Raw genomic sequence first — 21163 nt, forward strand, 5'->3', positions numbered from 1 at the left:
ATTGGCTGGCTGGAAGGAGACAGAGGGTAGTAGTTGATGGATTATGTTCATCTTGGAGCGCAGTTACTAGCGGTGTACCACAAGGATCTGTTTTGGGACCATTGCTTTTTGTTATCTTTATAAATGATCTAGAGGAAGGACTTGAAAGCTGGGTAAGCAAGTTTGCGGATGACACAAAAGTCGGTGGAGTTGTGGATAGTGAGGAAGGAAGTGGTAGGTTACAGCGGGATATAGATAAGTTGCAGAGCTGGGCGGAAATGTGGCAAATGGAATTCAATGTAGCTAAGTGCGAAGTCGTTCACTTTGGTAGGAATAACAAGATGATGGATTACTGGGCTAATGGTAGGCTACTTGGTAGTGTGGATGAGCAGAGGGATCTTGGTGTCCATGTACACAGATCTCTGAAAGTTGCCACCCAGGTAAATAGTGCTGTGAGGAAGGCATATGGTGTACTGGGCTTTATTGGCAGAGGAATTGAGTTCCGGAGTCCTGAGGTCATGTTGCAGTTGTATAAGACTCTGGTGAGGCCTCATCTGGAGTATTGTGTGCAGTTTTGGTCGCCATACTATAGGAAGGATGTGGAAGCTTTAGAACGAGTGCAGAGGAGGTTTACCAGGATGTTGCCTGGAATGGTAGGAAAATCTTATGAGGAAAGGCTGAGGCACTTGGGGCTGTTCTCATTGGAGAAGAGAAGGTTTAGGGGAGATCTGATAGAAGTGTATAAGATGATTAGGGGTTTAGATAGGGTAGATACGAAGAACCTTTTACCGCTAATGGAGTCAGGTGTTACTAGGGGACATAGCTTTAAATTAAGGGGTGGTAGGTATAGGACAGATGTTAGGGGTAGATTCTTCACACAGCGGGTTGTGAGTTCATGGAATGCCCTGCCCGTATCAGTGGTGAACTCTCCTTCTTTATGGTCATTTAAGCGGGCATTGGATAGGCATTTGGAAGTTATTGGGCTAGTATAGGTTAGGTAGGATTCGGTCGGCGCAACATCGAGGGCCGAAGGGCCTGTACTGCGCTGTATCCTTCTATGTTCTATGTTCTATGAACTAACAGACTTAGACTTATCTGGGTCCTCTTGTCTCTTATTTGATTGATGGAAAGTGCATCAGACCACATGAATTATTTTGGAGGTTAATGAACTGTAATTGAAAAAGGGACCCTCAGGTGGATATCATCTGGACTAGTTGTTCTATCTGTTATCAAGTTCTTAATTCTATTTAAAATTATGTGTGCATTTAATTTATCATTATTATTTTTACCATAAATCCTATTCAATTCCAATTGTCAATCATCATATTCAGGAGTGATGACCACTGAAAGGTATTCGTCTAATATTTTCACCACACCTAGTGAATAACCTTTGCGACCTATACATGAACCATCTTGTTGGTCAGACATATTCACCTTAGGAAACATTGTGTAGTTGATGTAGGGAATGACGTGAAACAGTCTTTGTCTCTTTCAAATGCTGCAGTAACAAAATCACTCAAAGTTCATATTATACATTTATTCATTACTGCCACAATAAAAAGCTTGTATTGATATATCACCTTCAACAAAATACATCATTCAAGGTGCTTCACAAGAATATTATCAAGCAAAATTTGAAACCAAGCCATATGAAGGGACATTGGGAGAGATAATCAAAACTACATAAGCAAACAAATGGAAAGATAAGCAAGGGAATGACAGAGCTTAGGGTCTTGGCAGCCTAAAGTACCACTGTCAATCATGCATTGATTCAGTTTGGGAAATTACAGCAATTCAGAAATCTCAGAGGATTGTCATATTAGACAAGATTACAGAGGTAGGGGTGGGCAAGACTTTTACATCAGCATAGAATCTTCGAGGAGAAAGTGAGGTCTGCAGATGCTGGAGATCAGAGCTGAAAATGTGTTGCTGGAAAAGCTCAGCAGGTCAGGCAGCATCCAAGGAACAGGAAATTCGACATTTCGGGCATAAGCCCTTCATCCTGAGGAATTTCCTGTTCCTTGGATGCTGCCTGACCAGCTGCGCTTTTCCGGCAACACATTTTCAGCTTTTACATCAGCATAACCAATTCTACCTCACATCATTAGAAGCGCAAATTATATATGGTAAAATTAGTTAAATAGATTCTTCACAAACATGAATCCAATTACAGTTCTAATAATTACATAAATGCATGACAGATATTTTTAACCATGCAATTGTGTGACTATAGTAACATGACAACTAATTGTGCCAATGATTCATATAATCCCTACAGTGAGGAAGCAAGCCATTTGGCCCATCGAGTCCACACGGACTCTCCAAAGAGTATCCACCCAGACCCAGACCCTACCCTGTCCCTGTAACCCCTTATTTATCATGACCAATCCAACTAGCCTGCACATCCCTGGACACTATGGGCAAATTAGCATGGCCAATCCACTTGACACCTTTGGACTGTGGGAGAAAACCCATGCAGACATGGCATAAATGTGCAAACCCCACACAGACAATTCCCAAAGGTGGAATTAAATCCAAGTTCTTGGTGCTGTGAGGCAGCAGTGCTGGCCACTGTGCTGCCCTTTTTTTATTGTTGTACAACTACTTATAGCAATTTTTTCTCTATGCTATGGAGGTCACATTTAATGGCGGTCACATTTAATGGCGGTCACATTAATCCTATGGAACAGTTTCGCTTTAATCTTATGGAATAGTTGCAAATGGAGTAAAATTGGCCATAATCACTGGTGACATTGTTCATGAATTTGGTAAGTGTTCATTTGATACTTAAGTATCTTTAAGTTATTTTATTAATTTGGTTTGCTTATTTTTGAGTGACATGATAGTAAGCATGTGGTAGCATTTGATTGCATTTTGATCAATATGGGATCACTATAGTAAATCATGGCATGAATGCAAAGTTAGAAACTTCAAAATGCATCAGCTAACTTTTGTTTGTGGATTTTTGCTCTAAGTAAAATTAGTAAGCTGGTTTGTAATTAGATCAGCGTAAGCAAAAGCTGCATTCTACATGTTAAAAGCCCAAACTAGTTTATCAACTTGAGGATGAGCCAAATGAGACTTGCACAAGCTGTAAGCATCAATTTGTTTTCATGGAAAGTAACTGAACCATTCACATTGCATAGGTCCTTATCACAGCAGTTAGTCCCAGCACTGGCGATGATGACACTGATGGTTCCAGTACACCTCGAATTTTCAATGCAGCCCTTTGTCAAAGTAGTTACTTCTTCTTTCACTAGAATGATGAGGGCAAAGATAATTTAAGCTCATTAATCTTCAAGCATCAGTTATATTAATATTTTAATCAGTATTGTGACTTTACTGAACACTTTTCTATGATTCCAGGAAGGAGTTACAAAACACCAGCAGGAGACATGTGATTCTTACAAATTGTTATTGATTTTAACTTTGTCATTTGGAGAATAATTAAGAGCCTGCTAGTTGTACAGCCACAGTGATAGATATGGCTGCTTTCTCACATTGGTAGCCAATGGAAGCCATCATTAACAAGGGCACATGAGTAGGTTATTTGGTTGACCTTCCTTCCATCTGCCAAGAAGATATTGATAGAGGCAAAACATCTTTTGATAGTTTGTGTCATAATGTAATTTAGGATTATAATCTCTTGATGTTCTTTGAATATTACATATCAGAGGATTAGATAGGGTGGACAATGAGAGTCTTTTTCCAAGGATGATGATGTCTGCTTGTATGAGGGGGCATAGCTGCATATTGAGAGGTGATAGATTTAAGACAGATGTCAGAGGCAGGTTCTTTATTTAGAGAGTGGTAAAGGCATGGAATGCCCTGCCTACCATTGTAGTTTACTCAGCCACATTAGGGGCATTTAAACAGTCCTTAGATAAGCAAATGGACGATGATGGGATAGTGTTGGATGATGGGATTAGTTTACAGATCGGTGCAACATCGATGGCTGAAGGGCCTGTTCTGCTTTGAATTGTTCTACATTCTATATTGTCCAAAGGGAATAGAAATTCACCTCATACACTGGAGCAAATCGGTTTGAGATTGTCTGTCCATTCTAAACAGTAACTGACATTCAGGGTTTTGCAACAAATAGCACTATACAGCATAACAACAATATAACCAATCTCTCACAAACAGATACTGAAGCAGGAGTAGGCCATTTGGTTCCTTGAGCCTGATGAAATCATGTCTCAACTGATTGCTCAGATTCATTTTTTGTCTGCCCAACTCTCTTGTGGATCAAATATATACTTAGTTTATCATAACATCCCTATAAGCCAGTTAGCCCAAGGTGTCTGAGCCAAGCACCCCCTCCCCACTCCCCACTCACGAAGAGACCCCACGCAGACCCAATCCCTCACCCAAGCATTTTTTTCCATGTCTCATCCATTTAAGCTGCACATGTGGCAATTTTGCATGGCCAGTCAAACTAACCTGCACATCGCTGGACACAATGAGCAATTTATCATGGCCAATCCACCTAACCTACACATCTTTGGATTGGAGGAGTAAACCAAAGCATCCTGTGGAATCTTGCGCAGACACAGAGAAAACATGCAAACTTCACAGAGACAGTCATCCCAGGTGGGATTGAACCTGGGTCTGTGAGACACCAGCGCCAACCATTGTGTCACAGTGCCACCCTTGAACTATCCTCGAACAATGACCCAGTTTCCATTAGTCTCTGGAGGAGAGAATTCCACACACCAAACACCCTATGACAGATCAAAATTCTTCTTACCTAAATCCTAAAAGAAGATTCCTTACTTTGGAACAGTGTCCCCCTGCTTCTAGACTGTTCACAAAGGGAAATGTTCTGTCAATATTCACCCTGCCAAAGCCCCTCAGGAACTTGCATGATTCAATCAGATGACCGCTCATTTTTCAAAATTGCAATGGGTATAGCCCCAACTTACTCATCCCAAGGGAACCTTCTCTGAATTATTTCCTGTTGAATTATATTCTTAAGTAAGGAGATCAGAAGCGTACACAGTACTGCAGATGTGGTCTTGCTAACATTCTGTAAAACTGTAGCATAGTTTCCTTACTTTCATTTTCAGTTACCCCGGCAAAAAAAAATCACCATTCAATTTGCCTTTTTAATCCTCTGCTGCACAATCTTTTATTCTTTATTTATTAGGACACCCAGATCCCTCTTAGCTAATCAGTTGTGCAGTCTCTCTGCATTCAAATATTATGCAGTTATTTTGTATTGTTAACATGGATAAAATAACGTTTTCCTATGTTATACGCATCTGCTAATTCTTTTTTGTTCAATCACTTAAACTATATAAATTCCTTTATGGACTATTTTTATGTCATCTTGACAACTTAGTTACTTATGGAACTTTGTGACATCAGCAAATTCAGTCGCCATTCATCCAGTCCTTTCAAGTCCATTGATGTTGATTATAAGTAGTTGAGGCCCCAACACTGATTCCTCACTGGTACTCAACTAGTAGCAGCTTGCCAATCTAAAAATTACTACTTTTTCTCCTTCCTGTTAGCTAATTAATCTTCTTCCCATGTTAAGATGATACTCCCTACGTCATAAGCTCTTACTTTGTAAAGTAGCTGAATTCAAATCCACGTCCTCAAAACATTAGTCAGGAGTTCCAGATTAATAGTCCAGAGATACAGTACATCCTTATTCTCTCAGTTCATTTTGGCTGACTCTGACCTCTTACTCTTTATTTAAATTTGAAACACCACTTGCCCTTCTCTCCCTCAAATGTAATGCAAAATTCAGTCACATTATGATCATTGCTACCTAGAGATTTCTTCACTTGCATGCATCCAAGTCTAGAATGCGTGGGTGGCATGGTGGCACAGTGGGTTCAATTCCCGACTCAGGCGACTGACTGTGTGGAGTTTGCACATTCTCCCCGTGTCTGCATGGGTTTCATCCGGGTGCTCCGGTTTCCTCCCACAGTCCAAAAATGTGCAAGTCAGGTGAATTGGCCATGCTAAATTGCCCATAGTGTTAAGTAAAGGGGTAAATGTAGGGGAATGGGTGGGTTGCGCTTCGGTGGGTCGGTGTGGACTTGTTGGACCGAAGGGCCTGTTTCCACACTGTAAGTAATCTAATCTAGAATAGCCTCCCGTCTCGTCGTCTCTAGAATGTGCTGCTCTAAGAACTGTTCCAAAATCCTAAAACTCATCTTTCAGGCTACTTTTGCTGATATGATTGTCTGATCTATGCTCAGAATAACTTCCTTACAAATACCCGGTATTTCTTTTTGAGCTCTGTCTCACAATACACTGTTATGAGACCCGAGACCTAATGCATAATTCTCAACTAATGCATTGCTATTTCTCACCTCTATCCAAACTTCTGGCACATTCTTAAGCTTGTACACTCTGTTCCTTCTTGCCAATGAAGGATTTAATGAATACTAACTTGTTCTCTTGCATGGATCTAGCCCTTCAACTTACTGCGTATTTCCTCATGTGACATATTTCCTCTACTATTTACTTTAAAGTCCTCTTTGCTGCCCCAGTTGCACACAGGTTCAGGTGAAGAACATCTACCAATACCATTCCCATCTCCGTCAGTACTCCTGCTAGTGCGTTATGAATCAAAAGTTGTTTCTCTCACACTAATCCTTGAGCCATGTATTTAACTCTTTAATTACAGGTCATTCTGCTATAATGCAACAGTTCCTCTGCAACCCCACACTATGAAAAACCTCTATAGAGGTTGTCGAAAGTGCACAAACCAGATATCCCACTCAGACCCATAGTATCACTACCAGGGACACCATCACACAAACTGGCTAAAGAACTACAGCAGAAACTGAAACAACTGATCAGCGGATCCAGACACTCTATACAATCAACACAGGAATTCTTGGACATCATCAGAAATATACACATAGACAAGGAAGAAACCATGGTCTCATTCAATGTAATGGCACTGTTCACCTCTATCGACAAAACCCTAGCCAGAGAAACAATAGCCAACCTGCTGAACATACAGAACAGACAACAAGACGGGGAACCTATCAACAAAGAATGCAAGCTCAAACTACTGGATCTGTGCCTCACAACACACTTCACATTCAACAACCAAATATATGAACGACTCAACGACACACCCATGGGCTCACCCATCTCTGGACTCATAGCAGAAGCAGTAATGCAAAGGTTAGAATTAACAGTCTTACCGCAAATTCAACCCAAACTCTGGATCAGATATGTAGATGATACCTTTGTAATCATTAAAAACACAGAAATAGAGAACACACACTGGATCATCAATGCCACACTCACAGGAATCCGATTCACTAGAGATGAAGAAAAGGACAACCAACTCCCATTCCTAGACGTGATGGTACAGAGAACACCTGATGGAGAATTCACCACAAAGGTATACAGGAAAGCCACACACACAGACCAAGTCCTAAACTACGAAACCAACCACCCCAACACACACAAAAGAAGTTGCATCTAGACACTGTTCAAAAGGGCCACAACACATTGTAGCATACCGGAACTGCAAAAAGAGGAAGAAGAACACCTCTACCATGTATTAGCCAAAAACGGATACCCGCACAATTTCATCAACAGATGCCTAAGGGAAAGACAACGGAATGAGGACATGCCACAACCCAAAGGACTAGCCACATTACCATACATCAAAAACATTTCTGAACTGACAGCCAGACTACTGCGACCACTAGGACCAATGTTGAACTTGTTAGGTGATTACACGAACCTAGATAGCTATGATTCTATTTTCTTTGTCTCCATGCCTGAAACACTTGCCATCACACCTTCCTGCTCTAACTGTTCCACACCTTGGTGCAAGACAAATTTCCCTGAATATATTGCACAGTCAGCAGTGGTGAAGATGAGGATGTGGTTTGTTTCCCTGCATTCCACCAATTCATGTTTCAGAAAGTTCTCCGATAACATCCCATTTCTGTTCTGGACTTCTGGATATTCTAACAGGAATGAAAACGCTTCTTTTTCTATATGTTTGATGGATTCATCGAAAGCCTCAAAAAGGTACAACATTGATGAATGTCTAATACTGTACAGTTTAACTTATGATCTCAAATGGCAGCTTTTATAAGATAATTAGTAATGAAAACTTACGTAAAGTTGTGCTGACCTTGGTTACCATGCATCTGTCCTGATTACCTGTGCAATTTACCGGTGTGTTCTGGTTGCAGATTTCATTGCTTTTAGCATTAGTGCAGCTGTAGCATTGCAAGGGGACAACTGCAAACAGAGTAAACACAGCAACAACCTTAGCACGGTGCAGTTTTACCCTTTGTAGCATAGATACAAATGAAGAATTTGTTATTTCTTAATAGAATTACATATTTTAGTGTTTTTGAGATCCACTATCATGTTTTTTTATACTTTATATTGGCTGTCCTCCCAACTGGATCACACATTCATTATGCATTCTGAGTACTTTCTTTGATTCCCTCCCTAAGGTTGTGTGGAATTAAGAGAAGGTTGCTAGATGTTATGACTTTAGATTTCCAGATGTTAGAAATAATCAAATATGTTGACAAAGCTTAGAGCTATTCAACTTTAATCCATTTTGATCTGCTGTCAGTGATGTGTTGTACCTGACAGTGCTGCTGTGAATGTGCCCCGTTATGCCAGAACAGCTTCATGCATACAACTGGTTCCTGATTAATTAGCTCTTTGCTCTTTACCATATAGCCAGCCGAGCTAACCAACCCCCTTTCTTGACAATACAACAATATAAAATACTGGCCCTAGTGCCTGAGAATAAAGGAATCAGCCTGTTCTTGGGGTCCTGCCAAAGCCCTTGTTAGTTGACTGCCAAAGTTTGAGAGAGCAGTTTTTGGCAATATTCCTTGGATAACAGCAGTGTTGGCACCTGGCTTCTGTTTGGGACTGCCTTCAAGATTTAGAATTCAGCATGTTAAATATAATGCACTGTTGACTTCATAATGTTTTCACTTAATCAATGTTTTTCAAGTATATGAGTAAAAATACATTGATATGTTTTTAACAGTAATCTTCTGTGTATCTCTCCTTTGAAAGTTTAAACTAGGACAGAAAATCAACACTGAAAGCCTCTTAGGAAGAAACTATGGTCACTAGGAGGGACAACATTTAAAGAGAGAAGAAACTACCCTGTCCATCAAATCGAGCTGCAGCTGGATGACTAAAGAAATTGAGGGTTTGGCTAAGAAAAAGAAAGAAGCATATGTCAGGTATAGACAGGATAGGTCAAGTGAATCCTTAGAAGAGTATAAAGGCAGTAGGAGTATACTTAAGAGGGAAATCAGGAGAGCAGAAAGGGGACATGAGATAGTTTTGGCAAATAGAATTAAGGAGAATCCAAAGGGTTTTTATAAATATATTAATGACAAAAGGGTAACTAGGGAGAGAACAGAGTCCCTCAAAGATCAGCAAGGTGGCCTTTGTGTGGAGCCACAGCAAATGGGGGGAGATACTTAACATGTATTTTGCATCAGTATTTACTGTGGAAAAGGATATGGAAGAAATAGACTGTGGGGGAAATAGATGGTGACACCTTGAAAAATGCCCATATTACAGAGGAGGAAGTGCTGGATGTCTTGAAACGCATAAAGGTGGATAAATCCCCAAGGCCTGATCAGGTGTACCCTCGATCTCTGTGGGAAGCCAGAGAAGTGATTGCCTCTTGCTGAGATATGTGTATCATCGGTAGTCACAGGTGAGGTGCCGGAAGACTGGGGTTGGCTAATGTGGTGCCATTCTTTAAAAAGGGTGGTAAGGACAAGCCAGGAAACTAAAGACCAGTGAGCCTGACATTGGTGGTGGGGAAGTTGTTGGAGGGAATCCTGAGGGATAGGATGTACATGTATTTGGAAAGGCAAGCACTGATTAGGGATAGACAATATGGCTTTGTGTAGGGGAAATCATGTCTCACAAACTTGATTGAGTTTTTTGAAGAAGTAACAAAGAGGATTGATGAGGGCAGAGCAGAAGATGTGAACTATAAGGACTTCAGTAAGACGTTCGACAAGGTTCCCCATGGGAGACTGATTAGCAAGGTTAGCTCTCACGGAATACAGGGAGAACTAGCCATTTGAATACTAAACTGGTTTAAAGATAGAAGACAGAGGGTGGTGGTGGAGGGTTGTTTTTCAGACTGGAGCCCTGTGACCAGTGGAGTGCCACAAGGATTGGTGCTGGCTCCTCTACTTTTTGTCATTTACATAAATGATTTGGATGCGAGCATAAGAGGTACAGTTAGTAAGTTTGCAGATGACACCAAAATTGGAGGTGCAGTGGACAGCGAAGAAAGTTACCTCAAATTAAAACAGGATCTCGATCAGATGGGCCAATGGGCTGAGAGGTGGCAGATGGAGTTCAAATAAATGCGAGGTGCTGCATTTTGGGAAAGCAAATCTTAGCAGGACTTATATACATAATGGTAAGGTTCTAGGGAGTGTTGTTGAACAAAGAGACCTTGGAGTGCAGATTCATAGTTCCTTGAAAGTGGAGGCGCAGGTAGATAGGACAGTGAAGAAGACATTTGGTATATTTTCCTTTATTGGTCAGAGTATTGAATACAGGAGTTGGGAGGTCATGTTGCGGCTGTACAGGACATTGGTTAGGCCACTGTTGGAATATTGCATGCAGTTCTGGTCTCCTTCCTATCAGAATGATGTAGTGAAATTTGAAAGGGTTCAAAAAAGATTTACAAGGATGTTGCCAGGATTGGAGGATTTGAGCTATAGGGAGAGGCTGAAAAGGTTGGGGCTGTTTTCCCTGGAGCATCGGAGGCTGAGGGGTGACCTTATAGAGGTTTACAAAATTATGAGGAGCATGGATAGGATAAATAGACAACGTCTTTTCCCTGGGGTCGGGGAGTCCAGAACTAGAGGGCATAGGTTTAGGTGAGAGGGTAACGATATAAAAGAGACCTAAGGGGCAACTTTTTCACGCAGAGGGTGATATGTGTATGGAATAAGCTGCCAGAGGGTGTGGTGGAGGCTGGTACAATTGCAACATTTAAGAGGCATTTGGATGGGTACATGAATAGGAAGGGTTTGGTGGGATATGGGCCGGGTGCTGGCAGGTGGGACTAGATTGGGTTGGGATATCTGGTCAGCGTGGACGGGGTTGGACCGAAGAGTCTGTTGCCATGCCGTACATCTCTATGACTCTATGATCTGTGGTAGGGGAAGGACGTCTTCTAGCCACACAATAAAAAGACAGTGGGAGCACATAGCCTTGAAGGTGTCAGAAAAAAGCTCAATGTTTAAGGGCAGTGAATGCATTCCTAAGTGCCTTTATAACAATTTTACCATTAGTCTCAGCAGCTGTTCAATTTCCATACACTATTACAATGGCTTACATCACTGGACACCTGTGACTAGTCGTGTGCCACAAGGATCAATGCTGGGTCCACTGCTTTTCGTCATTTATATAAAGGATTTGAATGTGAATATAGGAGGTATGATTAGTAAGTTTGTAGACGACACCAAAATTGGTGGATAGCGAAGAAGGTTACATCAGAGTCCAGCAGTATCTTGATTAGATGGGCCAATGAGCCAAGGAGTAGGAGATGGAGTTTAATTGCGATAAATGTGAGCTGCATTTGGAAAGGCATATCAGTGCAGAACTTACACACAATGGTAAGGTCTTGGAGAGTGTTGCTGAACAAAGAAACCTTGGAGCGCAGGTTCATAGTTCTTTGAAAGTGAAGTTTCAGGGAGACAGGATAATGAAAAGGCACTTGGTATGCTTCCCTTTATTAGTGAGTGGATTCACTATAGGAATTGGGTGGTCATATTGTGTCAATACAGGACATTGTCGAGAGTGTAGTGCTGGAAAAGCACTGCAGGTGAGACAGCATCCGAGGAGCAGGAGAATCGATATTTCGGGCATAAGCCCTTCATCAAGAAATTGTACAGGACATTTGTTCGGCCCCTTTTGGAATAATGTGTTCCATTCTGGTCTCCATGCTATAGAAGAAGGTTGTGAAAAGTTCAGAAAAGCTATTCAAGGATGTTGCCAGGGTTGGAGGGTTTGAACTATAGGGAGAAGCTGAATAGGCTGAGGCTATTTTCCCTGAAGTGTCAGAGACTGAGGGGTGACCTTATCGAGTTTTATAAAATCATGAGGGGCATGAATAGGGTGAATAGACAAGGTCTTTTCCCTGGGGTGGAGGAATACAAAGTAGAGGACATAGGCTTAAGATGAGGGGGGCAAGATTTAAAAGGGATCCAAGGGGCAGCTTTTTCGTGCAGAGGGCGGTGCGTGTGTGGAAAGAGCTACCACAGAAAGTGGTGGAGACTGGTACAATTATGATATTTAAGAGGTATCTGAATGGGAATATAAATAGGAAGGGTTTAGAGGGATATGGGCCAAAAAAGAATAGATTCATCTAGCATATCTGGTCGTATTGGATGAGTTGGGCCGGACGGTCTGTTTCGATGTTGTACATCTCTATGACTATCATGTGATTAATCCTCAGCACTTCACAGGAACAAAGCATTAGATACTAACCTCCAGAAGGAGATAATTAATTGCAGGAGTTTCTTAGAGCAGGAAATTGAGGTTAGGAAATGTAGAGGTCTAGAGAAAGTAGTCCAGAGTTGAGGGCCATGTAAACTGAATGAGCAGCCACCTGAGGAAGCAGAAATTAATTCAAAGGGGGTAGGTGAGCCTAGATGCGATTGTATGTAGAAAATCGAATGGCCTGCTTTACTGTTATACACCTTCCCGGCTTGATTTTCCGCAGTATGTTGTGTCAGCACCACAGCACAAAAATCTACCTCCCCCAAACTACCATACTTCATTGAGAAAGTTAAATTCAGTTACATTGACTTCTGCTAACAATTAATCACTTATGTTCCCAACATAACAGAAAGTTTAATTAAAACAAAAGTGCTGGAGAAAGTTGGTCTGGTAACATCTATTTTCTTTCAGACCTTCGGTCTTTTGCTTTTATTTCAGCAGAAGCTTGTTCAATCTTCCTTTACATTGAGCCCAAAATAAATTTGTAAAGCAACAGAAGATTTTTTTAAAAAAATTCTTGAATAATGAGATATATAACATTAAATTTAAGTCTGTATTTGTTAAAAAAATACCTGATGGAATAAAGAAGTAACTCATAAGCAGGATGAATAAAACAGTCTTCATCTTGATCCGCAGTTTACATGAATGCTCTCAATTGCGCTTTATAAATGTAAGGGGAAATGTTGTTAGCAATTGTTGTCATGTGTTTAGAAACACAACACTCTAGATGAAATGTTAAGTACTAAATCCCACAGATATAATTAATTGTACATCTTTTATGTACAGCATTAAATTTCACACATATTATTTAAATGTAAATCAATTGAATATGAAAAGATTTTAAAATCTCCATTCCGATTACTATTATGTTGTCATTGTCTAGAAATTAATTTGTACCACTGCATAGTATTGATATTCTAAAATGTCACCTTTGTGAACTTTGATATGTTGTATCTTGAATTTTATAAATCTAGATGCCAGCATGTATGTAAGAAATGCACATTGCCTCAGCAACTCAGATTACTTGAGTGAACTGTAACCGCCAGGGTCTGAACAAACATTAAGTTTGTCACTGCTTTAGTAAGTTGGAACCCAGGCTAATGTACTGGAAACATGACTTCAAATCCCACCATGGCAGGTGGTGAACTGGAACTAGAAGCTATTCAAATCATTCTAAAATCCCGACAGGCAGGGAATTGTCTGGCCTACTGTGCATCCGTTGGCCTAGATGACAGTTTAGAACATAGAACATAGAACATAGAAGGATACAGCGCAGTACAGGCCCTTCGGCCCTCGATGTTGCGCCGACCGAGTCCTACCTAACCTATACTAGCCCAATAACTTCCAAATGCCTATCCAATGCCTGCTTAAATGAACATAAAGAAGGAGAGTTCACCACTGATACGGGCAGGGCATTCCATGAACTCACAACCCGCTGTGTGAAGAATCTACCCCTAACATCTGTCCTATACCTACCACCCCTTAATTTAAAGCTATGTCCCCTAGTAACACCTGACTCCATTAGCGGTAAAAGGTTCTTAGTATCTACCCTATCTAAACCCCTAATCATCTTATACACTTCTATCAGATCGCCCCTAAACCTTCTCTTCTCCAATGAGAACAGCCCCAAGTGCCTCAGCCTTTCCTCATAAGATTTTCCTACCATTCCAGGCAACATCCTGGTAAACCTCCTCTGCACTCGTTCTAAAGCTTCCACATCCTTCCTATAGTATGGCGACCAAAACTGCACACAATACTCCAGATGAGGCCTCACCAGAGTCTTATACAACTGCAACATGACCTCAGGACTCCGGAACTCAATTCCTCTGCCAATAAAGCCCAGTACACCATATGCCTTCCTCACAGCACTATTTACCTGGGTGGCAACTTTCAGAGATCTGTGTACATAGACACCAAGATCCCTCTGCTCATCCACACTACCAAGTAGCCTACCATTAGCCCAGTAATCCATCATCTTGTTATTCCTACCAAAGTGAACGACTTCGCACTTAGCTACATTGAATTCCATTTGCCACATTTCCGCCCAGCTCTGCAACTTATCTATATCCCGCTGTAACCTACCACTTCCTTCCTCACTATCCACAACTCCACCGACTTTTGTGTCATCCGCAAACTTGCTTACCCAGCTTTCAAGCCCTTCCTCTAGATCATTTATAAAGATAACAAAAAGCAATGGTCCCAAAACAGATCCTTGTGGTACACCGCTAGTAACTGCGCTCCAAGATGAACATAATCCATCAACTACTACCCTCTGTCTCCTTCCAGCCAGCCAATTCCTAATCCAAACCTCTAATGTATCCTCAATGCCATACCTCCGAAGTTTTAGCATTAGCCTACCATGGGGAACCTTATCGAACGCCTTACTAAAATCCATATACACAACATCTACTGCTTTACCCTCATCCACTTCCTTAGTCACCTTCTCAAAGAACTCAATAAGGTTTGTGAGGCACGACCTCCAATTTCTTACCCCCCAGTCTCTTTGGATGAGTAAACTCTGGTCTTGGAAACAAGCTGAAATGTGATTTGGTGTTTGTGAAATGTTAACCAAGATTTGTTACATTTATGTCTCAAAATACAGTCAGCAATCTGACATGACAATAGATACAGCTTGAGAATCTTTGGGACCCAACTGGTTTTTGGATAAAAAACATTTTCATTAATAGATTGACTATAGTCCACCTGGGTCTTTACAGGTCCTTTCCGGCCCTTCACAAAATGTGTTTCACTTTTAAACACATTCAGGTTAAGTGAAGGTCTCAGCCTGTTTACAGGTCCATTTGGGTCCACTTCTGAAAAGACCTTTGGATTTTAGGTCTTTTTAGTTTTTAGATGTATAGGTGAAGAATACCTGACATGTAATGAAGTCAGACACGATGGGTGACTGGCTTCCTACACCAAATAATTCTGTGACGCTAACATTCCAGAAACAACTTTTGAAATAACTTTCCCATTCGTATGCTCTGTGATTCCAGCCATCCTGCAATTGCACTTCTTGGGGTGAAGTACAGGTTAATTTCCTGTATCCAAAAAGTGTACGTACAGATTCTACATGCACACAAATGATGTAAAGATGGAAGATCATGGAGGGAATGCAATTTTTATTTCCCATCCACATAATACTTTAAGTGATTTAATTGTTCTGAAGTAAGAATAATTAGCATCCCATCAATGAGAGTATAATGGGTGTCTGCACAGGACCTGGCTCTCCACCAGTGCCAGACAAAGAGGGCACAGGGTCCTTGCTCTTCTGTATCAATGTAGGAGGTGCTGTTCTCATGCGTTTCATGGTTCGATGTAGCTCTGCTGCGATGAAAAGCAAGCAAGAAAGTTCGCTTTTTCTTTTTATTTGAAAGAGAGAAAAGGAATTCTAGCATGTATTTGGGGGAATGGTGGGAGGTGATAGTAGGAAAGAAGATGTGAAGAGGAATAATCTTATGTAGTGAGAACTAATGATCTAGAACCCATTGCCACATGAAGGTGATGGATTTAGGAGTAAATTGATTTCAAAAAGAAATTGGCTGGATACAACTTCCATGGCAACAGGGTTGAAGTGGGAGAATGACACCCTACTGCACCACAATGACTCTGGTTTGCTGTAGAAAATTAATTGTTGATGACTTTTTGCTAAGCAAAATATGGATCATTTTTGGAAATAAATTTCCCCTGATGCATGTGATATTTTGCAAAGTAGTTAGTAATTTATCTTCCCATTTATTAGTCTCTGTTGTAGTTACTGCAAATTCATCTCATTAATAATAAATAGCAAATTAAAAGGTAATTTAATATTTGCATTAATTTACCATATCCCTCGCAACCAATGTTTCTCCCTTCATTCAGACACAGAGCTGCCCTTGTTTCCATATGAAACCGGATCAATAGTATTGTGTTTTAGAGCAAAACAATCCAACAATACACAAGTAACCTGCACTTTGTTTGACTGAACTTTGTTTGTTGTTTGTTTGGTCTAAATTTCCATGCCAAATATAGGCACACTCAAAACTGTCTTCCTAAAGAAATCAGAGTTGTTTGAAAATCAACCGTTTAGAATGTATATATTTTTGTAAAATTTTACTCAATTGAAGTCAACTTCAAATAGGCTCTGCACAGCGCTGAACTCGTTACCTGTCTCACTTCTGACATGCCAGTCTATTCTAGCATCTCAAATGATCCTTGACCCCATCTGATTCAGATCACTCACTGTCCCAAACATACAACCTAAAATCGGGTAGAATCCAAAATATGGCGCAGTCTCAGTCCTGATTTGAGGGAGTGTATCAGTTGTTTTCCTACTCAAGATTTAGAAAACATTTCACACCAGTCACAAGGGTTCAGAAAAGATTTACAAGAATGTTGCCAGTGTTGGAGGATCTGAGGGGCATGGATAGGATAAATAGACAAAGTCTTTTCCCTGGGGTCGGGGAATCCAGAACTAGAGGGCATAGATTTTTGGGGTGAGAGGGGAAAAATATAAAAGAGACCTATGGGGCAACATTTTCAGGCAGAGGGTGGTACGTGTATGGAATGAGCTGCAAAAGGATGTGGTGGAGACTGGTACAATTGCAACATTTAAGAGGCATTTGGATGGGTATATGAATAGGAAGGGTTTGGAGGGATATGGGCTGGGTGCTGGCTGGTGGGACTAGATGGGGTTGGGATATCTGGTCGGCATGGACAGGTTGGACTGAAGGGTCTGTTTCCATGCTGTACATCTCTGTGACTATGACTCTATCTGTGCTTAATTAAAGGAGCGATGAGAATTTTAAGGTGCTGGTGTTGGACTTGGGTGGACAAAGTTAAAATCACACAAAGGAGGATTAAAAGTTTAATTGGTTGAGGACTAAAAGGACGTGAATATAGGAGGTATGGTTAATAAGTTTGCAGACCATACCAAAGTTGGTGGTGTAGTGGACAGTGAAGGAGGTTACCTCAGAATTCAAAGGACCTTGATCAGATGGGCTAAAGGGCCAAGGAGTGGCAGATGGAGTTTAATTTCCATAAATGTGAGGTTCTCCATTTTGGAAAGGTAAATCAGGGCAGGACTTATACACTTAACAGTAAGATCCTGGGAGTGTTGCTGAACAGAGACCTTGGAATGCAGGTTTAGTTCCTTGAAAGTCTAATCACAGGCAAATTGGACAGTGAAGAAGGCATTTGGTATGCTTGTCTTTATTGGTCAGTGCACCGACTATAGGAGTTGGGAGGTCATGTTGCAGCTGTATAGCACATTGGTTAGGCCACTTTTGGAATACTACGGTTCAATTTTGGTCACCCTACTGAGCTTTAGCAAGAGGCTTAATAGATTGGGCTATTTTCCCTGAAGTATCGGAGGCTGCAGCATGACCTTATAAAGGTTTATAAAATCATGATGGGCAAGGATAGGGTGAATAGCCAAGGTCTTTTCCGAGTCCAGAATTAGAGGGCAGAGATTTATGGTGAGAGACGAAAGATTTAAAAGGAACCCAAGGGGAAACTTTTTCATACAGAGGATAGTGCGTGTATGGAATGAGCTGCCAGAGTAAGTGATGGACTGGTACAATTACAACATTTAAAAGGCATCTGGATGGGTATATGAATAGGAAGGGATTAGAGGGATATGGGTGAAGTGCTGGCAAATGGGACTAGATTCATTTAGCATATCTGGCCAGCATTGACAAGTTAGATTGCAGAGTCTGTTTCCATGCTGTACAGTTCTATGACTCTATATCAATCCTCAGGTTAATGGTTGTTTATACAGACTGCAAAAGTGCAATGGATTTTAAGGTTCAATCAGTTTCCTGCTGTTTATGGAGCTAATGCATTTAAAATTTACCTTGGGACTTTAAAAAATAAAGCAAATAAAAAAGTGTTTCCAACAGGTTGTTGACCTCAAACTTTCAACAGCTTGTCATTTCAATATATTATCTTACTCTTATGCTAACATTATCATCTAAAACCTGCCGCAGTGTTCCAGCAGAGCACAATGTGAGTTGGAAGAAAAGCTCTTTATTTTCTGCTGAGGCACTTCACAGCTCCAGGACTCAACACTGAGATTAATTTTAGAGTGTGAATAATTGTGACTCAATTTTGATTATACATCCTCTTCTCCCAGTTTCTTGTTTGAATGGGTTTGTTCCAATCAAAACCAAACTACTTTTGACTATCCACACCAATCATTCACACCTATTTCACATCAAGATCTTTCCTTTATGACCATTATCACTCCCTTTGCCTGATGCTCTGGGCACCTTCACTCTCTGTTCCACCTGCTCCACCTCAAATTTGTCAAGAACACAAAAACCATAATTTTCTAGCTCTATTCAGTTCTGAAGAAAAGTCATGGGACTCGAAATGTTAACTGTTTTCTTTTCTCCACAGATGCTGTCAAATGTCTTGAGTTTATCCTGCACGTGCTGTTTTTATTTCAGATTTCCAGCATCTACAGTGCCTTGATTTAATTTATTGTTGCCACAAAACTTTCTGTATTCAGATTTTTGGAATTACAAGTGTGCCTCAGGACACACTGCCACAACCTGCCCAAAGCAAACAGGATTATGATTCACACAATGGTGTTTTTAGGATTAGCACCACCTGCAAGTTCTCATCAAAGTCACACACCATCCTCACCATTCCTTCAGGGTTGCTAGGACACAATCCTGGAATTCCTTTCCTAAGAGCACTGTGGAAATACCTGCACCAGATAGACTATAGCGGTTCTGGAAGGTGGCTCGCCATCATTTTTAAGGATAATTAGAGATGGGCAATTTTTTTCATTCTACTTTATACCAAAGTAACTTGTACTTGTGTATTGCTTTTAGATGGAAAAACACCTCATGATACCACAATATTCAATCAATGTTTGACACTGGCAAGACACTTTCAAGAATAAGAAGTTTTCAGTATTGTCTTAAATGAGAAACAGGTAGACAGGCAGAGAGGTTTTTTGAGGGAATTCCAAAATTTGAGGGTTTGTCTGCTAAAGTCATGGCTACCAGGGTGGAGCAATAAAAATGAGGAATCTTTCAGATGACAGAATTTGAGGAGTACAGGTATTTGGAATGTTATGGCACAAAAAAATGCGGCAAAGCCATGGAGGAAATAGAAAACGGGGGTGTGTGTTTTAAATTCAAGACATTGCTTAAACCAATCAACAAAGCAGGTTAGTGAGTGCTAGGATAATAGGGGAACAGAACTTGTTGAACTGGAACATGGGTTAGAGAAATTTTAATAGCCTCAAATTTATGCTGGGTAACATGACAGAGGCTGGCTCAGAATACACATGAATAGTCAAGTCTAGTGGTAACAAAGACATGGCTGAGGATATCAGTAGGTGGGTTGAGGCATGCACAAAGTAGGGTGATGCTACAGAAGTGGAACTACGTATTTCTATGGATAACACAGTTATGTGGTTGGACAACAATGTTGGGATCAAAGGTGACAGTAAAATTGTGAACAATCTGATTTAGCATCAAACAGTTGTCAAGGAGATGAAATTACACTATTTAGGAAACAAAATTTGTAACAGGAACTAAAGGCAATGGCTTTGGATACCAATATGTAATTTGGGAAAATTTCTATGCATCCAGTACTGGTTATTTGGCAAACAGGTGAGTGCAAATGCTGGAAGTCTGAAACAAACACAGACAATGCGAGAGAAACCCAACAGGTCTGGCAGCATCTGTGGAGATAGAGAAACAGAATTAACATTTCGATTTCAGTATCAGTCTTCTTCAGAACAAAGTTTCTCCCTCCACAGATGCTGTCAGATCTGCTAAGTGTTTCTTCAGCACTCTCTGCGTTATTTAAAAGCAGTTTGACAACTTAGTGACAGTCCACAGATTGAGAGAGAGGCAGAGGTGCTTCATACTGCAACATACTGTTGTGGTTCTGCTCGCCGAGCTGGGAATTTGTGTTGCAGACGTTTCGTCCCCTGTCTAGGTGACATCCTCAGTGCTTGGGAGCCTCTTGTGAAGCGCTTCTGTGAACTTTCCTCCGGAATTTGTAGTAGTTTGAATCTGCTCCTTCCAGTAGTCAGTTCCAGCTGTCCGTTGCAGTGGTTAGTATATTGGGTCCAGGTCGATGTGCTTATTGATTGAATCTGTGGATGACTGCCATGCCTCTAGGAATTCCCTGGCTGTTCTTTGTTTGGCTTATCCTATAATAGTAGTGTTGTCCCAGGCGAACTCATGTTGCTTGTCATCTGCCTGTGTGGCTACTAAGGATAGCTGGTCCTTAGTAAACCAATGTAGCAAAACCAATGTAGTGTACAAAATCCCATGCAAGGACTGCACAAAACACTACGTAGGACAAACGGGAAGACAGCTAACGATCCACATCCATGAACACCAACTAGCCACGAAACGACACGACCAACTATCCTTAGTAGCTACACATGCAGATGACAAGCAACATGAATTCGACTGGGACAACACTACTATTACAGGACAAGCCAAACAGAGAACAGCCAGGGAATTCCTAGAGGCGTGGCACTCATCCACAGACTCAATCAATAGGCACATCGACCTGGATCCAATATACCAACCACTGCAACGGACAGCTGGAACTGACAACCAGAAGCAGCAGAGACAAACCACTATAAATGCCGGAGGAAACATCACAGAAGCGCTTCACAGGAGGCTCCCAAGCACTGAGGATGTCACCTAGACAGGGG

General features: G+C 41.0%; 1 protein-coding gene across 1 annotated transcript; it reads right to left on the bottom strand.

Annotated features, from left to right (window-relative positions):
- Positions 1 to 3026: 3026 nt before the first annotated feature.
- On the bottom strand, positions 3027 to 13146 carry LOC132815247 (prostate stem cell antigen-like). The gene is made up of 3 exons (XM_060824062.1): positions 13065 to 13146; positions 8089 to 8214; positions 3027 to 3235 (listed from the first exon to the last, which is right to left on the bottom strand). Exons 1-3 carry the CDS (start codon positions 13114 to 13116, stop codon positions 3027 to 3029), a joined length of 387 nt encoding a protein of 128 aa, XP_060680045.1. The 5' UTR covers positions 13117 to 13146.
- Positions 13147 to 21163: the final 8017 nt, after the last annotated feature.

This window comes from Hemiscyllium ocellatum, chromosome 4 (genome assembly GCF_020745735.1).
Source record: "Hemiscyllium ocellatum isolate sHemOce1 chromosome 4, sHemOce1.pat.X.cur, whole genome shotgun sequence".
NCBI lineage: Eukaryota > Metazoa > Chordata > Chondrichthyes > Orectolobiformes > Hemiscylliidae > Hemiscyllium > Hemiscyllium ocellatum.